Genomic DNA, 20,639 nt, shown 5'->3' on the forward strand with positions numbered 1-20,639 from the left:
CAGCAGAGAGAGAGAGAGAGAGAGAGAGAGAGAGTCTCGTACTTATGCCGTTGTAGTAAAAGCTTTTAAGTGCACCTGTTGGTGCTGATGTCATTCGGTACACGTTGGTACATTGTTTCGATTAAAGTAGTTTATGAGTAAACACCACAATAAGGTGGAGGATTAAGTAGAATTTAAAATTAACTGACTATTCACTGAAATATTTTCATCCCTTTTCTCCGTCTTCTTACCCTTCCTCCTCTCCTCCCTGCTCCTTTAATTCACCTGACTCTCCACAGCACAGTCTAACATTTTAACAAGGTACAACACATGAATAAGACATTTAAGATGCTCGAGTAGTTTGAAATGTGCTGAATCCAGAGATCGTGAGAATGAAAAACTGATAACAGAAAAGAAACATTCTTCAGGTACTCTTAGGTAGAGCAAAAAGAAAATAGCTTTTCTGGTGTATTAATGGTTTAAGATGGCACAGTGAGTCAGTGTTAGCTGTGCTTCCTGATCTGATTTGCATGATCAGGTTTTAACATGTTGATATTATGATAAGATGTATTTTTGTGTCTGTGGTTATTTTCTTCATGTAATGAAATAATGTTCAGCTCCAGCGGACTCTCTATATTGTGAACCAGGACATATCAATTCGTCTTTATAATCTCCACTCTGATGGAAGACCCCATGTGAGGTTGAAACCAGTATTTTTAACCATTAAAATGCCCGACTAAAGGCTTTGAATATACCTTATCTCCTTCCTCCAAGAATACCTTAGGGCCTATTTTTTACCCCTACTTCTAGTCTTCTGTTCTGGACACACAGACATAAAATTGATATCGATCTTCTCATCTGACTATGAATAAGACCGCAGCGAATTGTATTCCAGTGATCAGTGCTCCTGTTACTGCTGTGAAGTCCAGAGAGGATTACACGAGGTGCGTTGTAGACAGTGCAGGCAACTAAATGCATAACTAAATGTTCTTATCACTGACCGTCATTAGAGCACAGTGGGCATTCTTTCCATTGATACAATGTTGTGTCATCACATCAAGTCTATAAAAAGATTCTCTACTCACAAAGGCAGCTTGCAGAGTACAACAGCCTATACTGAACTCATCTCTGTGGAGTCCTGTAAAAACATTTCAGAACCCCTGAAACTGCCTGAAACCTTTTTTTCAACATCGCTGATATAATAAATCGATATAGAAAGAAATAATACGAAAGCATACACACCCTGTACTCAGCCTTTGGTTTACTATAGTTAATTCAAATGTGACCTACAGTTTGAGACACCTCCATTTTTCCTGAGAGCTGATTGGTTAGTACTGCAGGTGGGCTGTTCATACATATAGATCTGATCTTGAACTAAACCTGCTGCAGAGTAGGCGAGCTGTGAGGCAGATTGTCATGAGATTGACTCCCCAGCCCATAGCTAGCAAGCTAGCTCGCTAATGCTTCATTCGACAGGCCCCTGGGCTGTACTTGCACTGTAAAACGTACTCTACTCGAGGTGTGATTTGGCCTAAAAGTGCATTTGATATGTGATTTTATTAATAGAGGTTTTAATCTTAGGGTCACAAAAAACTTGAAAACTTGAAATTTGTCATCTTTACTTTTGATTAATCTGAACAACAACAAATATATATATATATTTGTCAATTTTTGCCTTCATAAGATAAACATGTAGTAGAGAGCAGGCTTTTAATTGCAAGTTATGTACTCTAGGTAACTATATGAAACTTTATATTTATTTTTTCAGTTTATGGTTCAATGATATTTTATTTCCAAACATGAAGGTCTAAATGCTGTCAAAGCATTATCCACACTGTCAGGAATAAAATTGTGGCGGAGAAATATTGAATCCTTGGTCAACAGGGTCTCCCAAAAAGATTTTGCAGGGGCTCACAATATTGTCTTCTCCCCATATTAACTGAGAGGGGGAAACACATGTCATTATCATGCAGTTCAATGCAGATGATTCAACACCTCTTGACTATGTCCACTGATTTGTATTGCATGTAACTGTACAGGAGTCTGTACTTTTCTAGTCACACAGATCAACTCAACTCAGCAAATGAAGTTGTTTAGAAACACTGGTAACTTCTTGGCATATGTGCCAATCTCGTGTGCTGAATCTCTACAGAAAACCTTGTTTTTTTCTCATTTGAAGAAAGTTACATGTTGGAGGCTTGTTATGTTATTTCTTATACATGTGTTTCAAATGAGTTGCATGGTCAGCTTCATCTGTAGGACAGAACCTCTGGAGCCTGTAGGGCTTCAGCATCTGTCTGAAGGGCCCTTGAGCAGCAGTTTGACTGCTCTCTAGTTGTAGGACGGTCACTCTGCTCATCACAGCGCCCTGCTGATCCAAGAGTGAGAACCATTTGGTTTGACACAGTCTGGTTGAAATATCTGATTGGCTACAGTTATTTAAAGCATTCTGATATGATGGTGAAGACATCTGAATGGCTGCGATTGGTTGCTGAGGTTAACATAGAGGATTGTGATTGGAAGCTGAGGTATCTAAAGGGTTTGTGTGGTGTCTTCAGTGTGATGTACAGACATGTTGGATCAGAGCAGTGGAAAAATAACTGCTCTATTTATAAAGGCCCATTTAACAGAAGAGGGTCATCTGTGTCCCTCACAGGAACACCAACAGTCAGCCTGTACTCCTGCTACCATGAACTCACTCCATCAAAAGATCTGATCTGGACTCCGAACTAAATGTTTCCCCCTTTTCACATGTTGTCATATAAAGCAGAGAAGTCATAAATCAAAGTTTAAAAGGTTTACGTCCCGGTCTATCAAGGTTATAGAACCCAGTATACACTTACTGAGCTGGGACCAAATCCAACCAGAAGCTCCTTCCATCTAAACCCCCGTACTTCTACTATATAAAGAAAGCAGATAAAAACTGTTGTTTCTATTCCTAACTCGTGTAGAAATTAAAAAAAGAATAGTCCACTTGACAATCATGAATTGTGTGGCCCTGATCTTAAAGTAATGTTTTTAAATTCTTTCATATTCTGGAAATTATATTAAGATCATCGTTTTAATATTCAGTTTCTGCAGAAGCACATTGCATTCACCAGAGCTTTTTTTTAATGAATCATTAATTATATAACTCATAAATATGACTTTGTAAATACATAAAAAGTTTACAAAAATTTGAATCTTGATAATAATTTAGGATTATTAATATTTTTAATGCAATCCTTATTAGATAAATACCTTTATAACAGAGAGTTTCTTCAAGATGTTATGATAAAAGTCATAAATACAGGAAAATGTCAGTGAATGTGGTGGGGTTCTGTATATCTCTACTGCTGTACAGCTTAAGATGAACTGTACAATATTTTTGTTTTAATGAGGTTAATGTGGATAAAGAGTAAAGTAAGAAGAGAGTTTGGAGTAAAAGTAGTGTAATAAGTAGTACACTTATTGCATCTAAAGGTTTACTCATTGTGAGTATTGAACATTGAACATTTAAAAGTATAATCTTTGACATAAATAAAGACAACTGGAAATCCCTGTGGTTCCAAACACAGCACTGGAAGAACCACACACAGGTATTTTTAAACTCAAAGACAACAGTTCAGTATTAGTAATTGATTTCTGATGTTATTAAGTCAGTTTAAATCTGTAATGTCTGTGAACGCAGCAGTATTGCAACTAAACTATTCCATTATACATCATTTATATAATTCAAAAAATACAAATGACTCATTAAGTGAAGTAACATAATTTTATTCTAGTTTATGCAGCTACTGACACACTACATATATGGACATTTCAACTGATTTCTCATGCAACATTACATTAATAATAGTTTAAGATTTGCTGGTGTTTGTGGTTTCATTTTGAACTACATGCATGTTATATAACGGTGCCACCCTGTGGGCAACTGCAGTTAAGAGTAGCACTTTTTACCAAACTGCTGTCAGTGTATCAAATATAATGTTATTGATTTTTCAGACTGTTTTTGTCAGCGGTGAAGAAGAATGTTAGTTCGTTATGTACAGGTCAGACAGCAGACTACTGATCCAGGGGCCTGTTTTATGTGTAGGCTCCTGTTAGGCGTCTGTCTGGGCACCGAGCGCTCTTTGTTCTGCAGCAGAAAGGAGTCAAACCCTGGATTTTAACTGCACATGTCCATTTTGTCCATTGTTTGTGTAGAGATATACAGATACATGTGCACACACGCATACAAACTCTCACACCCGGACAAGAAGAAAACCGAAAGAAGAAAGCTGCAGGAGGATGTGAAACATACAGTACTACACACCAGTGTGAGATCAGTGCGTCAGATCACTTATTTAGATTGTCAGATAGAAGCAGCCCGTGTGCCTTTTCTCCTGCTAAGTGTGTGAACTGTAGCTACAGCGGAGTGATCTTCCAAACTAACGTACCAGGGCAAGAGTTTTACGGCCGCCGTGCCCCCTCAGTTTGAAAGAAATGATATGGCCTTGATCCCCGCCCGCACTGCCCTCTGCCTCTTTCCTGTCAATAAGGTTTTTAGACACCAGTGTCATTTGTTGAGATTTCTTGTTGCGCAACATCAAGTGAAACGCTGCGCACAAAACCAGCGGTGGGTTCGATTTCGAGCCTGGTATGAACCGTTGGAAATCTGCGCTATTTACCCTGTGGCGACGGTTTGACACAAATCTGGTCAAACAGGAGACTTAAATCAAACTCATCCTGATGTGCCAATAGCGCTAAGCTGTGACTGAGTGAACTTCTGAGAAGAGAAGTTCGACTGAGCTGAGGAAACTAAGAAGAAAAAAGTAAGAAATTAGCGAAAGAATAAGACAAGAAACCATAGCCGGACTGGCCACCGGGAGCACCGGTGCGCCGAGCAGCCGAAACAAGAGCGAGAGAGACGCGTCGTCAGCCCGCTTTGATTACGCACCAGGCCTCAAGATCCCCAATACCAGTTCAGCTGTTAGTCAAGGATTTGCAGCTGACGCAGTTAGACAGAAGACAGGCTTGGGTTTGGCTAGCTGGCTGTTCAGCTATATCCGGTGCCGTTTGTTGAAACATGATGAACTTTTCATGAAGTCTCGTCATTGTCACTTTTCGTGAACGTGATCGTCAATCCCAGCCTGCATGGAGCGGGGCATTAAAAATAGGTTGACGTGCTACAGTAAAGTTTAGAAATTTGAAACTCATTGTTATGCATCAACGGTTATGATTATTGAAGAGTTAATACTTTTCATCAACAAATTAGAAAAAAAAAAAATTCCTTAACCCTTAAGTTAAATTCATTATTTCCGTGGACTTGAAATCATTGTTTTATTTGATGGCCTTGCTGCCCTGGCATTTGGCCTTCGTGCCCTCAAAAAGTTGACAACACCAAAGTGGCCTTGCCCCTAAAATGATGAAATTCCAGGCCTGCCACTTACAATTAGGAGTAATGTACATGTAGTCTTAGAGAGCACTCTTCTTGTATTGAAGCAGCCAACACACGATAGAGTACAGTAGGGAATCAGCTGTTACCAGTGTTTTTGGCTTCACCTCCAGCTGTAAGGTCATCTCTGTTTCCTGATGATGCTTCACTTGCAGGTCAAATCCAGTGGAGCTTTTCTCTTAGTTGGAGTTTGTATGTGCGGGATACAAACTGCCTGACCTGAGAGCGAGCAAAGGAGTTTTATGCGCTCGTGCTATAGTTTTGTTGTTAATGAATCAGAATGTGCGGAAACAGTTGGAGATACATTAAAAGGTAGGTGTGTGGAGGGGAAAGTTGGTCTAGCACTAGGACCCAGAAACAGAGCTTTGTGAAATCTCACAAAATAATCCTGATGATGTCATAGTGATGTCATCAGGGTTATCTTGGCTTGGGCTTGAAGATCACAAATGTATAACAAAAAGTCTGCGCTTTGAGCTGGTGGTGTGTGGTAGTGTTTACCAGGCAGGATGGGCTCTAATAAAAGATGCTTTCAAGTTGAATTGCATTATGGGAAATGTAGGATCAAGTTTGACTCGTACTAGCGACTAAAAGTCAAAATATCTCGGCCCCTGTTTCTTCAATTTTGGCCAAAAAACAATCTGTCTCTTGTGATTCCCCAAACTTTATGGAGTTGTAATATTAAATTACTGTAGTACACCTTTAATGGTGTGCAAAAAATTTTGCTTTTGATGATGATTTCACTTCAGGAAAACTAAATAACAATTGGACATGTGGAACTGATCAGTCGTGCTTAACTATCTCGGTCTATCTAAATATCTCGGTTGCTACTTGTTTTACTTTCTTTTGCACTGTTAGATCAGTTCTTTGTAGTGTTTCTATTAGAGTTTCCCAAAATGTATGTCATACAAGAGCTATGATTATCCCACATTTAAAATGAATGACTAAAACCAGCCTTGTGAGGTACAGCTCTATTGTTGGCTCAGAGATTATGTTTGTGATGGGAAACCACAAGCTGATGCTAACTCAATTTACATATGGGTCTACACATTTCCTCTGCATTCATGTAGTGGCACAACAGCAACAGGCACTCAGGAGAAAACGAGGGAACACCACTTATTTATACAAGCTATTTAGGTGATGCATTTTGGCGCAATATCTGCCAATATCTACAGTTAGTGCGAAAGGAGAAGGTGTGTGGCGATGGTGGTGTTCTGACATTTCATCCAGTCAAACCCTGCAAGGTAAGATGTTTAATCTTTCATGTGGATTAGAGTTTTGACCTAGCTGCAGGTGTACAATGTTTATAAAAGTCCATTTAATTCCAATTGGGAAATACAATATTTGTCAGATGATGATGAACTTTAATTTCAAGCAAAATAAACAAAGCAAATTAGTTCTTCTGAAATTAAAATTGCACCACCTTATTTGTCAGATTACAGTCACAGAATCTTGCCAATTTTAACGACAAAACTTTAAACTTCATGATTAAAAAATTGTAAAACTTTCAGAGACGACAAAACATTTTAAACTTGAGAGCGCTCAAGTTGTCACAGTGTAGCAAAATTAATGTTTTTCAAACTTCGAAAATTCAAAACCTTTCCTGAAATAGATTTGTTGAAGCCTATAATCTCATGATGGTGTGGTCAGATATACAAAACACAGCATTTTTATTTCCTTATTTGAATTACATTCAGCCTAGAAAACTGTGCACATTTTACGTTATTTTTTCCTGTTTTTAATTATATGAAATTGATAAAATTGTCATTTGCTAATCAAACAAGGCAGTGCCGATGGAAAGGGCATGTTCTGACAATACTAGATGGAAAGATTTTCATCCGAATCAAACGGCATGAAGATCCACTAAGAATGGAAAAAGGTGAGAAAAGAAATGATGGCATGCAGCGGCGGTTAGAAACAAGTACAGTCAGTTTATAATAATCAGTTTTTCTGGCCCAAAACTTATACAAGAGGAAGTGGTTTCCAACGGATGTCAATTGATTGTTTAAAGTCTAAAACACAAGTTGCACCTAAAAACATAACTGTTTGGCGTTTGTATCGGGATTAGTTTGTTTTTTGATGATCTTCAACTGGAGGTGACAATTATATTTTTAGTTACTGAAGTATAAAAGTAGAATAAAAAAGTACACATCTCTCTGTGTGCTCTAAATATAACATTAGTTTTGCTCGTCGCGTTCTTTGATGATGAAAGTAGATGGGGCCTCTTGGATCACTTCCTTTAGAAACCATAAACACACACACATAAGCTGACACACACACATAAAGGAGGTGATCTAGCTGCTCTGACAGGAAATAACCTTCATAATGGAAAGTGGCTGTTCTTCTTTTCAGCTGAATATTATGATGATGAAGATGGCTGCTGTCTCCACCATCACTCTCTTCCTGCTCTGCTGCTCCTTCGCCTCCACAGGTATTGTACAATTAATAATCACATTCTCACTCTCATGAAGTAGTAAGATATTATGAATTGAAGATTTTAAGGATTTCAGTTTGACTTGAAAATGAACCAGTAGACATTTTGTAGGTTCTCTATTAGCATCAGATTTCAAACGTACGTCTTGTAACAGTGCTGATTCTTAACATTTATTTTCATATTTATTTTAAAAGCAAAACCTCTTAAAGAAAAAATCCTTTCAAAAATCATGTTTGAACTGTCTCTGGCCAACTGAATAACTCTTTCCTAAGTGCTTTTCAAATGTTTGACTTCTACTTTTTATCTCGACTTTAATGAGTTAAACTAGGGTCTTTAATATGTTTTCAACCCCTTGATATTTGTTCTTTTGATCTGTTACCAATCATTTTTTGTTTTAGATTCTTTAACATGTTTTAAAGTTTACCTTTATTTCAGTACGGTGCTAAAATCAGTTAAGTACTGTGTATATAAGAATACAGTAAATGGGCTAAAACACGCAAGAACAGTGGACTGATGCTTTAAATTTGACTATTTTATTGGCAACAATTCTCAAAAACAAAATAGACTCAATCCAAATCCAGGCTGTATATCAGTACTGTAAATCAGTATAGTATTAAGTTGATCATCACTGTGGCACTAAAAGGGAACCAACAAAACGTTTATGCAGCACAAATTCTGCAGATACAAGCACTGACATGAGCAGGGTTGAGGGTTCATTTCCCACTGAGGTTGCCATTGAATGACATGAAACGACATCTAATCAAACTGACTGTACTGGTTAGTGTAAATGTCTGTTCTATATTTGGTTTTTCTGTTTACGTCCCTGTAGTTGTTACTCTAAGACATGTTTGTGATTGCGGGGTGAATGCAATTAGAAACCTCTGACAGAAATATATCAGAGTTAGAACGTTAGGTGCAGCAGAAACACGCTGCTGGTGTGGTAACATTGGTCTGAAATGAGGTTACAGAAGAAGAACAGGAAACAAAGGAAAAGCGCTTCAGTCCAGGTGACCTACAGAAGCAGCAGTCAAAGTACAGAAAAGCAAACAATATCATTTCAACAACTGAAATCATAAGAAAGAAACAACACATGAATATACTAGAAATAAATTCTGCAAATAATAGCCACGTTAGAGACAGTTATGTACTGAGTGAAACAAAATATAGATAATTATTTTACTAAATAGAGTTTTTCTGTACAAATATATCTATAAATACATATACAAATACAATACATGTAAACAAATTATGACAAGTACATTTTTTTTTCATTTAAAAGCCCTTTTCTTTTTAGTCTCTCCTATTATTTTTATGTTTTCAAAAATGGTTGCAATGTGAACTCCAGCCATTACTTATTTCTGTCGATGCATATTAATAAAAATGCATTTGGTATATGCTCAACTAAACAAATGATTCAATCTAATTATCGAAAAGCAGTTTTAGGCATTGCAGACAAACAGTTTGAGGATCTTATTGTCTGATTTTTAAATGTCAAAGTTGATGTTTGGCCAGTTTGCAGCATCAAAGGTGTGAAAATGCGGTGTGTGTGTGTGTGTGCGCGTGTGTCTGTGTGTGTGTGTGTTTGTGTGCATATATATATAATATAAGCCTACACACATTCTTGTGTTGCTTCCTGGAATTACTGTTTGTTCTGTGGGCAAAAGCTTCTTCCTTTTTAATAACAATTTAACTCTATTTTGAATTGAAAAAAGCAATAGATGCTGTTGTAAAATGATTGAAAGCAAAAACATGTTACATTTTAAAGGACTGAGTGACTGATGTTCATTGAAATTTTCAAATTAGATAAACAATCACTTAGTCTTGTGGAAGTGGAGAATACATTTTTCTTCACAGCTTTGATAAAATATTCTTTTGCTTGTTTGAAGATCATTATCCCGAGATAATTGTGTAATCTACTCATTATTTTGAGATGTCAAATTGATCACGACTTAATTACCTTATATTAAGAGAATAAATACTGTTCCTTATTGTTCTGGGACTTCTCTTTCTGTCAAAACTGAGAGGAATGAGTCCAAGAAACGGACTCAGGTAGACCAAAAGGCACAGAATCCCAATTCCCCAATATAATAAGACATTTAAGTCACGATTATATTAAAATAGTATGTGATATCTTGAATAATCTAATTGTTATAGGTGAAAAAGGGGCTTAAAAATCTAAATGTGAGCTGTCTTTTATGTTTAAGAGGGCATGATGGGTAATGGAAATGTAATAGTTGGATTTTGCCCTGGGAGATGTAAAGTTGTTGAAGTATGAAGCTGTGTGTGAATTGCATAATTTAACTTCCTCTCAGTTTGATGTCACAATCGGGAAAAGCTCTGTTTTGATGATTTGAACTTGTATACTGCTAGTTGTGATAATCAGATATATTATGACAAAGAAGGGAGTGATGCCAGCAATACAACCAGCTAATCAGTGGCGTGGATCATGTATTATGCAACTGGTATTGCTCAAAAATGAATTTTGTTGAAAAATGAAAGATGCTTCATGGACATACAGTAACTGTATATGCGTCACAGAAAGAGGATGTAGTATTATTTTTTTGTTTGTTTCTGCTTAAGCCCTCACCACAGTAATCCAGTATTATAATAATCCAGAGTATTGCGTAACTATACTAATGCTAAAGTCTTTTTGGTTTTTTTAAATCATAACCAAAAGCACTTCTCATTTTCCTGCTAGATTAAAAGCTTAATTAATCAGATTAATGGAAAACCTTAATCTCTCCCAAACCTTAATAAACTGCTGTGAGTTGCCTAAACTTAACCATAAACATGTTCACTATTGTAGGAAAACAAATAAAATGATGAAACAAATTCAGTACAGACATTTTGTGACTTTGCAGATACGTCTATTAAAAATGTTTCCTCATTATGTTGATAAAATATGTACTCCAGGTGTACATTGCCTTCAAAACGTATCTGCTGATGTTGACACAGCAGGTTAGGTTTAGGGTTGATTTTACCCGTTTTGTCTTAATCGTCACAACAGAAGGGCACTTACTGCCACATTTCTTCAGTTTCCACTGAAATTAAGTCATTAACCCTGTCTTGACTAGTGACTCAAATGTGTGTTTCAAAGAAAGCCCTAAACCACAAATATCTTTGGGGTTTTATATTGTCGTATGGAAGCATACGTCCTACTACCTCATCAGACGATGACTCGTGACCATTATTTTCCTGTGGGACCCTTCACAGAAAATGAAACGCAAGTTACATTCTGTAATTGCAAATCAAAGATTCAGGCTCATTTTTCTACACCACTTTATTACAGAAAATGCTATGCTATTGGTTTACTTTTTACTAATATATTTACCACAAATAAGTTTTGCTTCAGAATTGGTGACAAAGTAGTCCTTTAGCACATGAAAGTGAAGGTAGGACGTTGAGACAGACACATACAGGAGTGTGTTTGGCTGTGTGAGGCTTCTCAGCAGACTGTGGTCTGAACAGAGACAACAGGATATAATACACACATCATCCATCTTCAGTGCAGTCACGCTTTGTGACATGGTGAAACGATCTGTGCAGTGCGGCTTCATAGACAGTTTCACACACACACACACACACACACACACACACACACACACACACACACACACACACAGTGTGAAAGGTGCACACACACACAGGAGTAGGGGACAAGCAGCTTCAAAAACGATTTTTTTTTTAATGTGGCCAAATGCTTTGAAGTATGCTTATAAATCCAAACAAGCAATCAATTTCTTCTTGTGCCTACGAATGTGACTATGCATTAGAGATGGGAGGTTCGACTCTTTTTGCTGACTCGAGTATGTATGAGTCACTCCCTAAAAAGAGTCAGGTTTTCATGTCACTCGAGTCACCAAGTCAGTCACCCAGAGCTTGGCGAATCCCCCACCGGCCCCAGCACCCAGAGAGCATGCACACCAATGCCCAAGTGGTTGCTTTTCTCACAGGGTCGGGTTAATACATACTGTACAGTACAGTTCAGGGAAGAGGTAGGAGGGGCGAGTCAGTGAACGAGTTAGTGGAGACCAGAATGTTGATATCTCAACAACTATTATGTGGACTGCCATGAGGTTTTGTACAGACATTCATGGTCCCCAGAGGATGAATCCTAATGATGATCCCCTGACTTTTCATCTAGCGCCACCCGCAGGTCAGAGTTTTAACTTATCCAGTGAAATATCCCAACATCTACCAGATGGATTGGCACAAAATATGGTGCAGATATTCATAGACTTTGTCTAGGGTCATCTCATGGTATGTAAGAGCTCTTTGGTTTCAAGAACAAAAGAGGCAGGAGGTGGTGGGATGGTGTTGGTTGGCAGTGGCACTGCACACTCTGAGTGCATTTTCTATGCAGCAGCTCTTGATGCTGAAATAAGCACCTACAGGCTGGTGTTTGTCATTTTGTTGGTTCCCCTGTGGTCTTACCGCCTCTGCTTCATGCCCAGCTAATGCGGTTTGATCTGAAAAGAAGAATCTTCTATTGGATATGTGAAAAACTGTAAGCCCACAGTAAATATTTATCATTCACCACCAGAGTCTGACACTTAAAGTTCATAGCATTGTGACATCTTGACAACTACTTTTGCTATGAAATTTGGAAAGGACATTCATGTTTTAGTGACCACTCCACTGACTTTTCCTCTTGCACCACCATCAACTTTCCACCTTCAAAAGAAATGTCAAAATCCCTGGCAGATTGCCATGAAATTTACTGAGCGAATTCATGCTTCCCACAGGACGCACCGTTTCCATTTTCACTACATTAACATTCCACTGGTGCCACCCTCAGGTCTACATTTGTTTGTTCCAGCCAACTCCTTTGTTTTTTAGGGTGTAACAAACACTGCAGCCACTAGAGTTCACTAATGAGGCTTTTGAAAACATAAAAAATATCAGTAACACTGAAGTTGGCATGCACAAAAATATCGAAGTATTCTGCACATGAATTGTCGTGCGATTGTTTGGGGCACACATAACATGACTCACTGCTACATTTACTGAGTGTCATCTGATTCTTCTGTGTATTTCTTCACCTGTCTTTCTGTTCCAAAGATTCTAAGGATTGTGACTACAATGCTGCAACAGGCGGGAACTACACTGTGATTCTGGCCCATAAACTCACCAGCTCTAACAGATTGAAATGGATGCGCGACAGTAAAGTAATCGTACATCGAAGACAAAACAACGTTTTTGTCGAAGGGACGAAGGAGAATATTTATGAAAATGGATCCCTGAAGCTGACAAATCTGCAGAAAAGCGACGCAGGGAAATACTACCCCGAGGTTCATGATAGTGATGGAAAACAAATACCGAATTTGAAAGGCACACGGTTATGTATATTGGGTAGGTAACAACAAATTCTGATTGAATTTCCTTTTTTTATTCCAGTATATCTTGATATATCTTACTTTGCATCCCTTTTTTATGCCTTACCGGGCTCAGAAACAAAGGCTTTCTTACCTTATCTGTTGAATATGTTCTCATTAATATGAACATGAAATATCCATACCCCATTTTAAATCTGGTCATCAAAACTCCTAGGAGTCTTTAAGTGTGTTGTGATGCATCAGAAGCTGTATAATATAATCAACAAACATCAGAAAATAAAATTTGGTAATATGTCATTAGTTCAGATCTGTTTTCATGTTTGTCGTGATACGATAATTCCAACGTTTTTACAGTGCATAATGAGCACTACTTCAAATACTGTTTGATCTAATCAAATCTTCTCTACTCAGACCCTGTCCCGATGCCTCGAGTGATTTTTAAGTGTTCCCCATCTGTTTCATTAACCTGCAACATTGATCAGGTGAGAACAAATGTACAGTATGTTTTAGTTACAAAGCTTCGTAGGGCCACGTTGTAAGTGGAGTATTTTCCAAATGATTCCCCCATGAAGATGTTTTTGGAGAATCTAAAACCAGGCATGAGTTGAGTTAGGCACTCACTGTAGGCACTAACTGACTGAAGGTTTGGATTTGTGATTTATTATTTTATTATATAAGTGAAAAACAAAATCCCACATTATTTTTAGCCGATTTTGGCTGCTGTAAACAACCATTATCAGAAATAACAAAGTAAAAGAATATTCTTTCTTTCCATGCACAAGTTGAAAGTTGTTTTTTTTTTTCTTGTTTTTTCTTGAGTTGGAGGTCATAGCATTAGCTGATTATAGGGCATTTTGGGCATTATAGGTCAATACTCAACCTGCATCAGTAGTCACTGAAAGAAACAGGGGTAGTTATACTTAGTTCCACGCACTCACCAAAAAATGTATTTGACCAAAAAAAACCCAACTCTGAAATGCGGTTAATATTACTTTTGTCAAACTACCATTTCCACGGTCATAATGAACTTTTCACACTTGTTTCATGTCTGAGCTCTCCAACTGCACATGGCCTCCACATAACAAGGAAATCCTGGGAAATCTATGAGAAGATATGAGCAAAATTTTTTTGATGAATCTCACATTGCAAAAAACACAGTATTCCTACTGGATATTCAGATTTTTCAGCTACTCAGCTTAGCCCTCATCTGTAGCATATTGGATAACTAAAGGATCAAAGCCTAAGAAAATAGTATGTGTCCTTAAAATGTGTTTGGAGCCTACTTTGTGTTCTCGTGCAGAGGTTCTCATGTTTAATTTGTCCTGCAAGGTTTTACTCTAGGTCTTTTGTGTTAAACTTGAAGGTCTACATATTTTCATGATAACCCTCTAATAATCCATCTATTAATGATGTGTTTTTTTCCCCCAGCAGGCTGACAATCCCAGTTTTCAATGGTTTCATAATAACAAGGTGTTGACAAAGAAAACCAATCAGACTCTGATACTAGAAGACAAAAAGATGCACAAAGATTCCTTCCATTGCGAAGTTTCCAACGCCATCAGCTCTTTAAAAAGTACAACGGTTGACAACCCCTGCTTTGATCCTCCCAGTGAGTGTTATCCAGCGGTTACTACAGCCACATGTCTGTTGTAAACAGTGGGATGTGGCCCAGCCAATGACTTTTGCTTCACATATGATGGAAATCACACACTTTTATTAAATGTGGTATGGACTAGACTTGATTGCATACAGAACAGTATTGATAAGAGTTGCTAAATATTTGTTGTTTATTGATTGAATTAATCAGAATTCTAAGGAGACATTTTGATCACGTTCATTTCTACACAAAAATTAATAAATAGACTCCTGAGGAAACACAATCATTTAGTGGGATAATGGCATCTATCAAAATGATTATGACATAAGATTTTGTTTGTAGAGAGGTGAAAATTGATGCAGGTAATGTGTTGCTTTCAGCCCATTCATTCAGTGTCCTTGGGTTGGATACATTGCTGTGCGATTGCTTAAGAATTTTGTCCATTAGATAGCTTCACTTTCCAAAAGTCATAGTTTTTGACACTGAAATAGCCATTTTAATAAACCCAGTTATTAAAAGAAAATACATTAAATCAATACTTCTGCAATGTGTTTCTTCTCCTCTTTCCTCCTTAAGAGCCTTTTTTCCCTGACAAAGTACTTGGAATTAATACCTGGATTTTCGTGGGCGGCGGAGGAGGTATGTTTGCTCTCCTGTGTAGCTACAGTATAGTACAGTATACTGGACTGTATATGGTTAAGATTAAATAACGAATTATGGTTAAAGAAATTATAATTGATTGAAATATGCAATTGTTGAATTTTACATGTCTTGTTCAAATTATTAACATGATCCATCCTCATCAGGTGTTGTTCTGGTGCTGATTATCATCGTCATTGTTTGCTGCATCCAGACCAGACGGAAAAAACGCTTGCAACTGAAGGGTAAGGGGTTTGTTTGTTTGTTTGTTTTTAACCACCTTGTTTAAAAAATGGCTAACCTCAACTTTTGCCCTAACGATAACCTTAACTGAAGACCCAAAATGCACTGTAGGTCGTATACTTTTGAAATTTGGTAAAATGGTGATTAAAATGCCAATATTTAGATTTACAGTTAACTATGTTTACTACAGCACCCTCCTGAAAAATAAAGAAGGAAATGTGCAAACATGTCAAAATCAATTGCATTACTATATAATATAATAATAAGAAATGTTCATCTTTTTTTATACTCTTCACTAATCCTTCCATACATTGCTTACCACGTGGAAGTGTGGGGAAATACATATGAAAGAAATACAAATTCAATTTTCATACTTTAAAAAAGAGCCATAAGAATTGTAAACAGTAAGTCTAAAACACAAGTCTGAGTCTTTAAAGACTTCAAACACGTGGTTAATAATCAAACGAGCTCCAGCATGACCACAGCATCCCCCTGAAAGCTCAATGTATATGTTGATCACAAAGCAGATCAGATTCTTTATGGCAGCCTTGGTTTAGCTGACCGCAACCTTCAAAGGCTTGTTCTGAGACATAGTATGTGTTGAGGTACAGTGATAAAATGGAGATTATTTGTAATATGTACAAATACAAAAATACACACATACAATAAATGGCTCAGTCTGATCTGTCATCTATGCTTATTTTCTTACTCAACAGACGAGGGGGAGCTTCGTTTGGCGTGGACCAGTGAGCAACAGCATCAGCATCAACATCAACATAATCATCCTCCCGATCAACAACATCATCATCATCATCACCACCAGCAGCAGCCGGCCGGCCACACCGGTCCTCGCCAGCATCGCTCCAAACAGCACCACAACCAGCAGCGTACCAGAGCCCCCAACCCGAGTCACCCTCAGCCCAGCCCCCGAAGACCTGCACAGGTAGGAGATTATAAAAACGAAAAACCGCTGGAAAGTTGTTGCAGTGTGTGTTACCAGTGTGGCGTCTGATCTGACACGCTATTTTTCACTTCCCCTCAGGCCCCCCCCATACCAGTTGATAACGATGACGAGCAGCCTCCTCCTCTTCCTCAGCCCAGGAAGAAAGCCCCCAAGTCACCAAGAGTGTGACACCGTGTGAGTGAAGGAGTTTAGAAAAGTTTCTCACGTGCTCTTCTTATTTTCGGCTTATTCCTTCCTGATTTGCTTCTCTCCTCCCTTCTTCTCTATTGATGTTTCTGCTTCACTGAAGAAGATGAATTCAACCAAACTCAGCCAGGAAAAGCAGATTAATGACACTTCACTCCTCTTCGGCCTCTCCTTGGCGTTAAACATCATGATTTCATCAGGAAGTAAAAGCAAAGTAGAAAGATGCTCGTTAAAGCTGAACTCAAACTATGAATCTTCATAAGCTTTCAGCTTATTATGACACGGTGAGCAAACTTGGACTGCCCTAATTTGTATAACATGTATGGCATTGGGGTTTTTTGCCATTGCAATCTTGTAATAACTATTAGATTGTGTTTTTTTTCTCAAGATATCAAACTATTATCTCATTATTACAATTTAATTACTTTATGATATGTGACAAAAAATGGTGGCCAGAACTGTAACCTTGTGCAACATTAATTTTCAGACAAAACTTCTAACTTAACTTCCTCTGAAGCGAAATAATGAGACATTAAGGTCATAATGTTAAACTATTATTCAGAGTACTTTTTAACATAAGTAATCCTTATACTTTAGTAAATAACATATACATATATATGTATGTCAAATAATCCCCTATAACTCCCCTCTATATCCTCTCTGTATTCAGCATTTACAGGAACTAAAAATAATGAGTGAATTTCAGCAAACTTTGTCATGTCTGTTTTTGTTATAATTTTCATACTTGAATTTTTGTTTGGTTTTCAAATGTGGAAACAAGTGACAGTAGTACAAATACAACATAACACAGAACAAAAGTTGTCATGGGGTCCACAAACATATCATGATTGATACCACGTTTGTACACTGAATATGAAGCTCTTAGCCCTTAGCTTAGCTTAGCAGAAAGACTGGAAACAGGGGGAAACGGCTAGCTTGGCTCTGTCTGAAGGTAACAAAGTCCACCCACCAGCACCTCAAGAGCTCACTAATTAACTCATTATATCTTGTTTGTGTAATTCGTGGACAAACAGAAGTGTGATCCCATAATGTCTTTCATGGTTGCATTTACATGCTCTCAGAAGGTTCGCTGTACTGCTACTGTTCAGTCCAGCCTTGATTTTCTTTTCTACCCGTTTCTTTCCTGACCGGCTGCAAAAAATCAATGTCATTTGAAATGTTTTCATTGTAAGAACCACAAACTTTGACAGCAGCCTTTTAATGTAAACTTTACAAAAACAAACTATTTTATGTACATTTGTATGCAGTTCTTTGTAATCTCTCTTTTGTATTTGTGTCGGGAACTGATGAATGAAAGAAATGTTGAGGATTGTGATGAATCGCACCGAGACAGACACTTGCTCATCTTGCAGGGTCATATGCGTGTTTCTATACGGAAACCATCAAGGTCACTCAAGGTTGCCTTTACCTTTTTATTTATCTATAAAACCACCATACCAAAGCGGTTACATTATATCCATTAAAGTCTATGCTTTTAATGTAAAAATGTCCATTTAAACTGTCTGCAGTGAAGTTTTTAAATAAATGGTGTAAATTATGATGCAACTTTTCCAGTCAAATATAAGTGGTTTTAAACTGAGTCATTTTCACCGCTGCAGTGCGTTGCTTTTCAGGTTGAATGCACAGAACTATGCAGACAGATGGGTATGTGTGTGTGTGTGCGTGTGTGTGTGGATGTATCAGTCGCATATCCTGTGTCTTTTTGCTGAAAATGTGTTTGTGGGTTTTTTTTTTATGTACATACTGAACTACTGCTGAGTGCAAGATTATTATCTGGTGTGTGTGTGTGTGTGTGTATACCGGAGGTTTTCCTGTACTTGCAGCTTCATGGCAACAGAAAATTGCAAAATTTACCATCAAATACATTTTCCCAGCTATTCTAAAGTGAGCTGCTTTTATTTCATGAATTTAAATGTATTTTACTTTTCTGCTGTTCCTTTACACCCACACAGCGCTGCTGTTAACTGATTTTCACAACTGTCATTCCCTCTTAATATATCGTGCTCTTGTCATAGTCTCTGCTGAAGAAAAACTTGTACTGAAGAGATGTCCTCAATTGAATAAAGGAATAACGCGATGAGCCCCAGTTGGCGCTTTGCAAATATATGTTTATTACAAACAAATCTGTGGACAGAGAAGCCGTGTGGCAGCGTGTACACAGGGCACAGCCTACACAGAACTTAGCTTGTGTGGAAATACATTCAGCCCTTATAGAGAAAGAGGGAGGTGCACACAGATCAGAAATCAGGAGACGACTGTGAAGCTATCCAATATTTCACAAGACAACTGGAGAAAACGGAACAAAATTAACACAGTTTTGTGTTGAGGAAATATGAATCATCTCATGGCCCCTGAGATTTGTCTTGCGACCTATTTGGGGCCCCGACCCCCAGGTTGGGAGCCACTGGCCTATGGGATTCAACACCAACACGTCAGCCAAGAACAAACCAGCTGAAAATGTGTTCTGTGTTAATATATGCGAGCGCCGAAGCTAGTGCCCTGCCATACCGTGCATAAAATTAGCACCTTGAAAAAAACTGCCGCTCCGCTGAAACTCTCTGTTCTTTTAAATTAAGACTGAAGGCTTTCCTGTTTGCCGCTGCCTTTTACTCAGTCAAATAGTGATTCATTTCTTACACTGCACGGTAACTTTTTCTCTCCTGTTTTAGCTTGTTTTTATTTTCTATTTAACTTTTTAATTGTATTTCAATGCCTTTTTATATTGCCCTATGTTGCATGTAAAGTGCTTTGAATTCCTTGTTGTTGAAATGTGCTGTACAAATAAACTTGCCTTACAATATATGAATTATCATTGTACAGTGTATATTCTATACATATTCTCCGTTCTCATGGTTTTATTCATGTTATTCTACTTCTATGGCTTTTTATTGCATTTTGCTACTTACCTGCCTAATTTATTTCATTATTTATGTGACTATAATCCTGCCATTGGGAATACTCTGTCGAGCCTACCTCTCTTTCTGCAGCTGCAGCAATGTTGATGTTAGTGTTCAGTACCTCAGTCTACATGGAGGCTTTTTAATCCAAATCTTTAATAGCTCGATTCCTATTTGGCAGGGATTTATTGGTTGAATTTAACACAGTGTGCACTTTTCTTTAATTCTATTAAATTGTACATGGGAAGGAGCTTAAATTAGAAACATCCACCAAACAGCATACAAAGCAACCAAAAAGAAAATAAAAGATTTCCAGATTTTTACTTTGTTTTTCAGTCTGTATTGACCCATTATCTCCACTAGATGGTGTTGTAGCTTTATGTACACAGGGCCAGTCAGGGGAAATTTGGGATTACTCATTTCTATGAGAAACAGGATCAGATCAATCTTTTAGAAGAAGACTTGTTTTAAAGTTACAGGTGTAATGATAGTGACACGCATCACACAGTGAAAACCCATCTAACAAGGCCAAGAAGATTATCCTCACCCCCCTTCAAGATTACAGTCCAGATTCAAGGTTTTATGCAGTAAGTTTATAGCGCTATGTCCTAAATCTGTGTTGTTGAAGTTCCAGAAGATGGCGCTATATGTCTGTGTTTTCTACAATAGGTCAGTATGTTGGCATTTGAGGTGAAATGTCACACCAGAACAATCTGAGGTAGAGTCTGAATTTAGATCCAGCTCAGTCTTAGTTGTCCTCAAAGTTTAATCTTACTTTATTCTTTCTCTCCTCTCACTTAAATGACCTTCCAATGAACACAAATGTACAGAGAGAACACGAATGAATTCAGTATGGAAGAAAGGGTTTTAGTAGTAGTAGTCGTTTACAGATTTAACTGAACTCTGATCAGCTTTTAAAATTGTTTTTCC

The 20,639-nt window shown here is 37.7% G+C and overlaps 1 protein-coding gene across 11 annotated transcripts in view; it reads left to right on the forward strand.

Annotated features, from left to right (window-relative positions):
- The window catches only part of LOC122872058 (T-cell surface antigen CD2-like), a 36,278-nt gene extending 17,921 nt beyond the window's left edge, over positions 1–18,357 (forward strand). The window contains exons 1-10 of one of the 11 annotated variants that reach the window (XM_044187750.1): positions 6,173–6,636; positions 7,177–7,271; positions 7,745–7,823; positions 12,888–13,178; positions 13,574–13,644; positions 14,591–14,771; positions 15,336–15,398; positions 15,566–15,643; positions 16,358–16,584; positions 16,684–18,357. In XM_044187750.1, the coding sequence (XP_044043685.1) occupies positions 7,754–7,823; positions 12,888–13,178; positions 13,574–13,644; positions 14,591–14,771; positions 15,336–15,398; positions 15,566–15,643; positions 16,358–16,584; positions 16,684–16,773 (1,071 nt within the window). In that variant the 5' untranslated portion in view covers positions 6,173–6,636; positions 7,177–7,271; positions 7,745–7,753 and the 3' untranslated portion in view covers positions 16,774–18,357. Of the gene's footprint in view, positions 1–4,536; positions 4,773–6,172; positions 6,637–7,176; positions 7,824–12,887; positions 13,179–13,573; positions 13,645–14,590; positions 14,772–15,335; positions 15,399–15,565; positions 15,644–16,357; positions 16,585–16,683 lie in introns of those variants that run through there. The other 10 variants (XM_044187743.1, XM_044187747.1, XM_044187744.1 and 7 more) reach the window with 10 other exon arrangements.
- Positions 18,358–20,639: the final 2,282 nt, after the last annotated feature.

This window comes from Siniperca chuatsi, linkage group LG24, assembly GCF_020085105.1.
Source record: "Siniperca chuatsi isolate FFG_IHB_CAS linkage group LG24, ASM2008510v1, whole genome shotgun sequence".
Lineage (NCBI taxonomy): Eukaryota > Metazoa > Chordata > Actinopteri > Centrarchiformes > Sinipercidae > Siniperca > Siniperca chuatsi.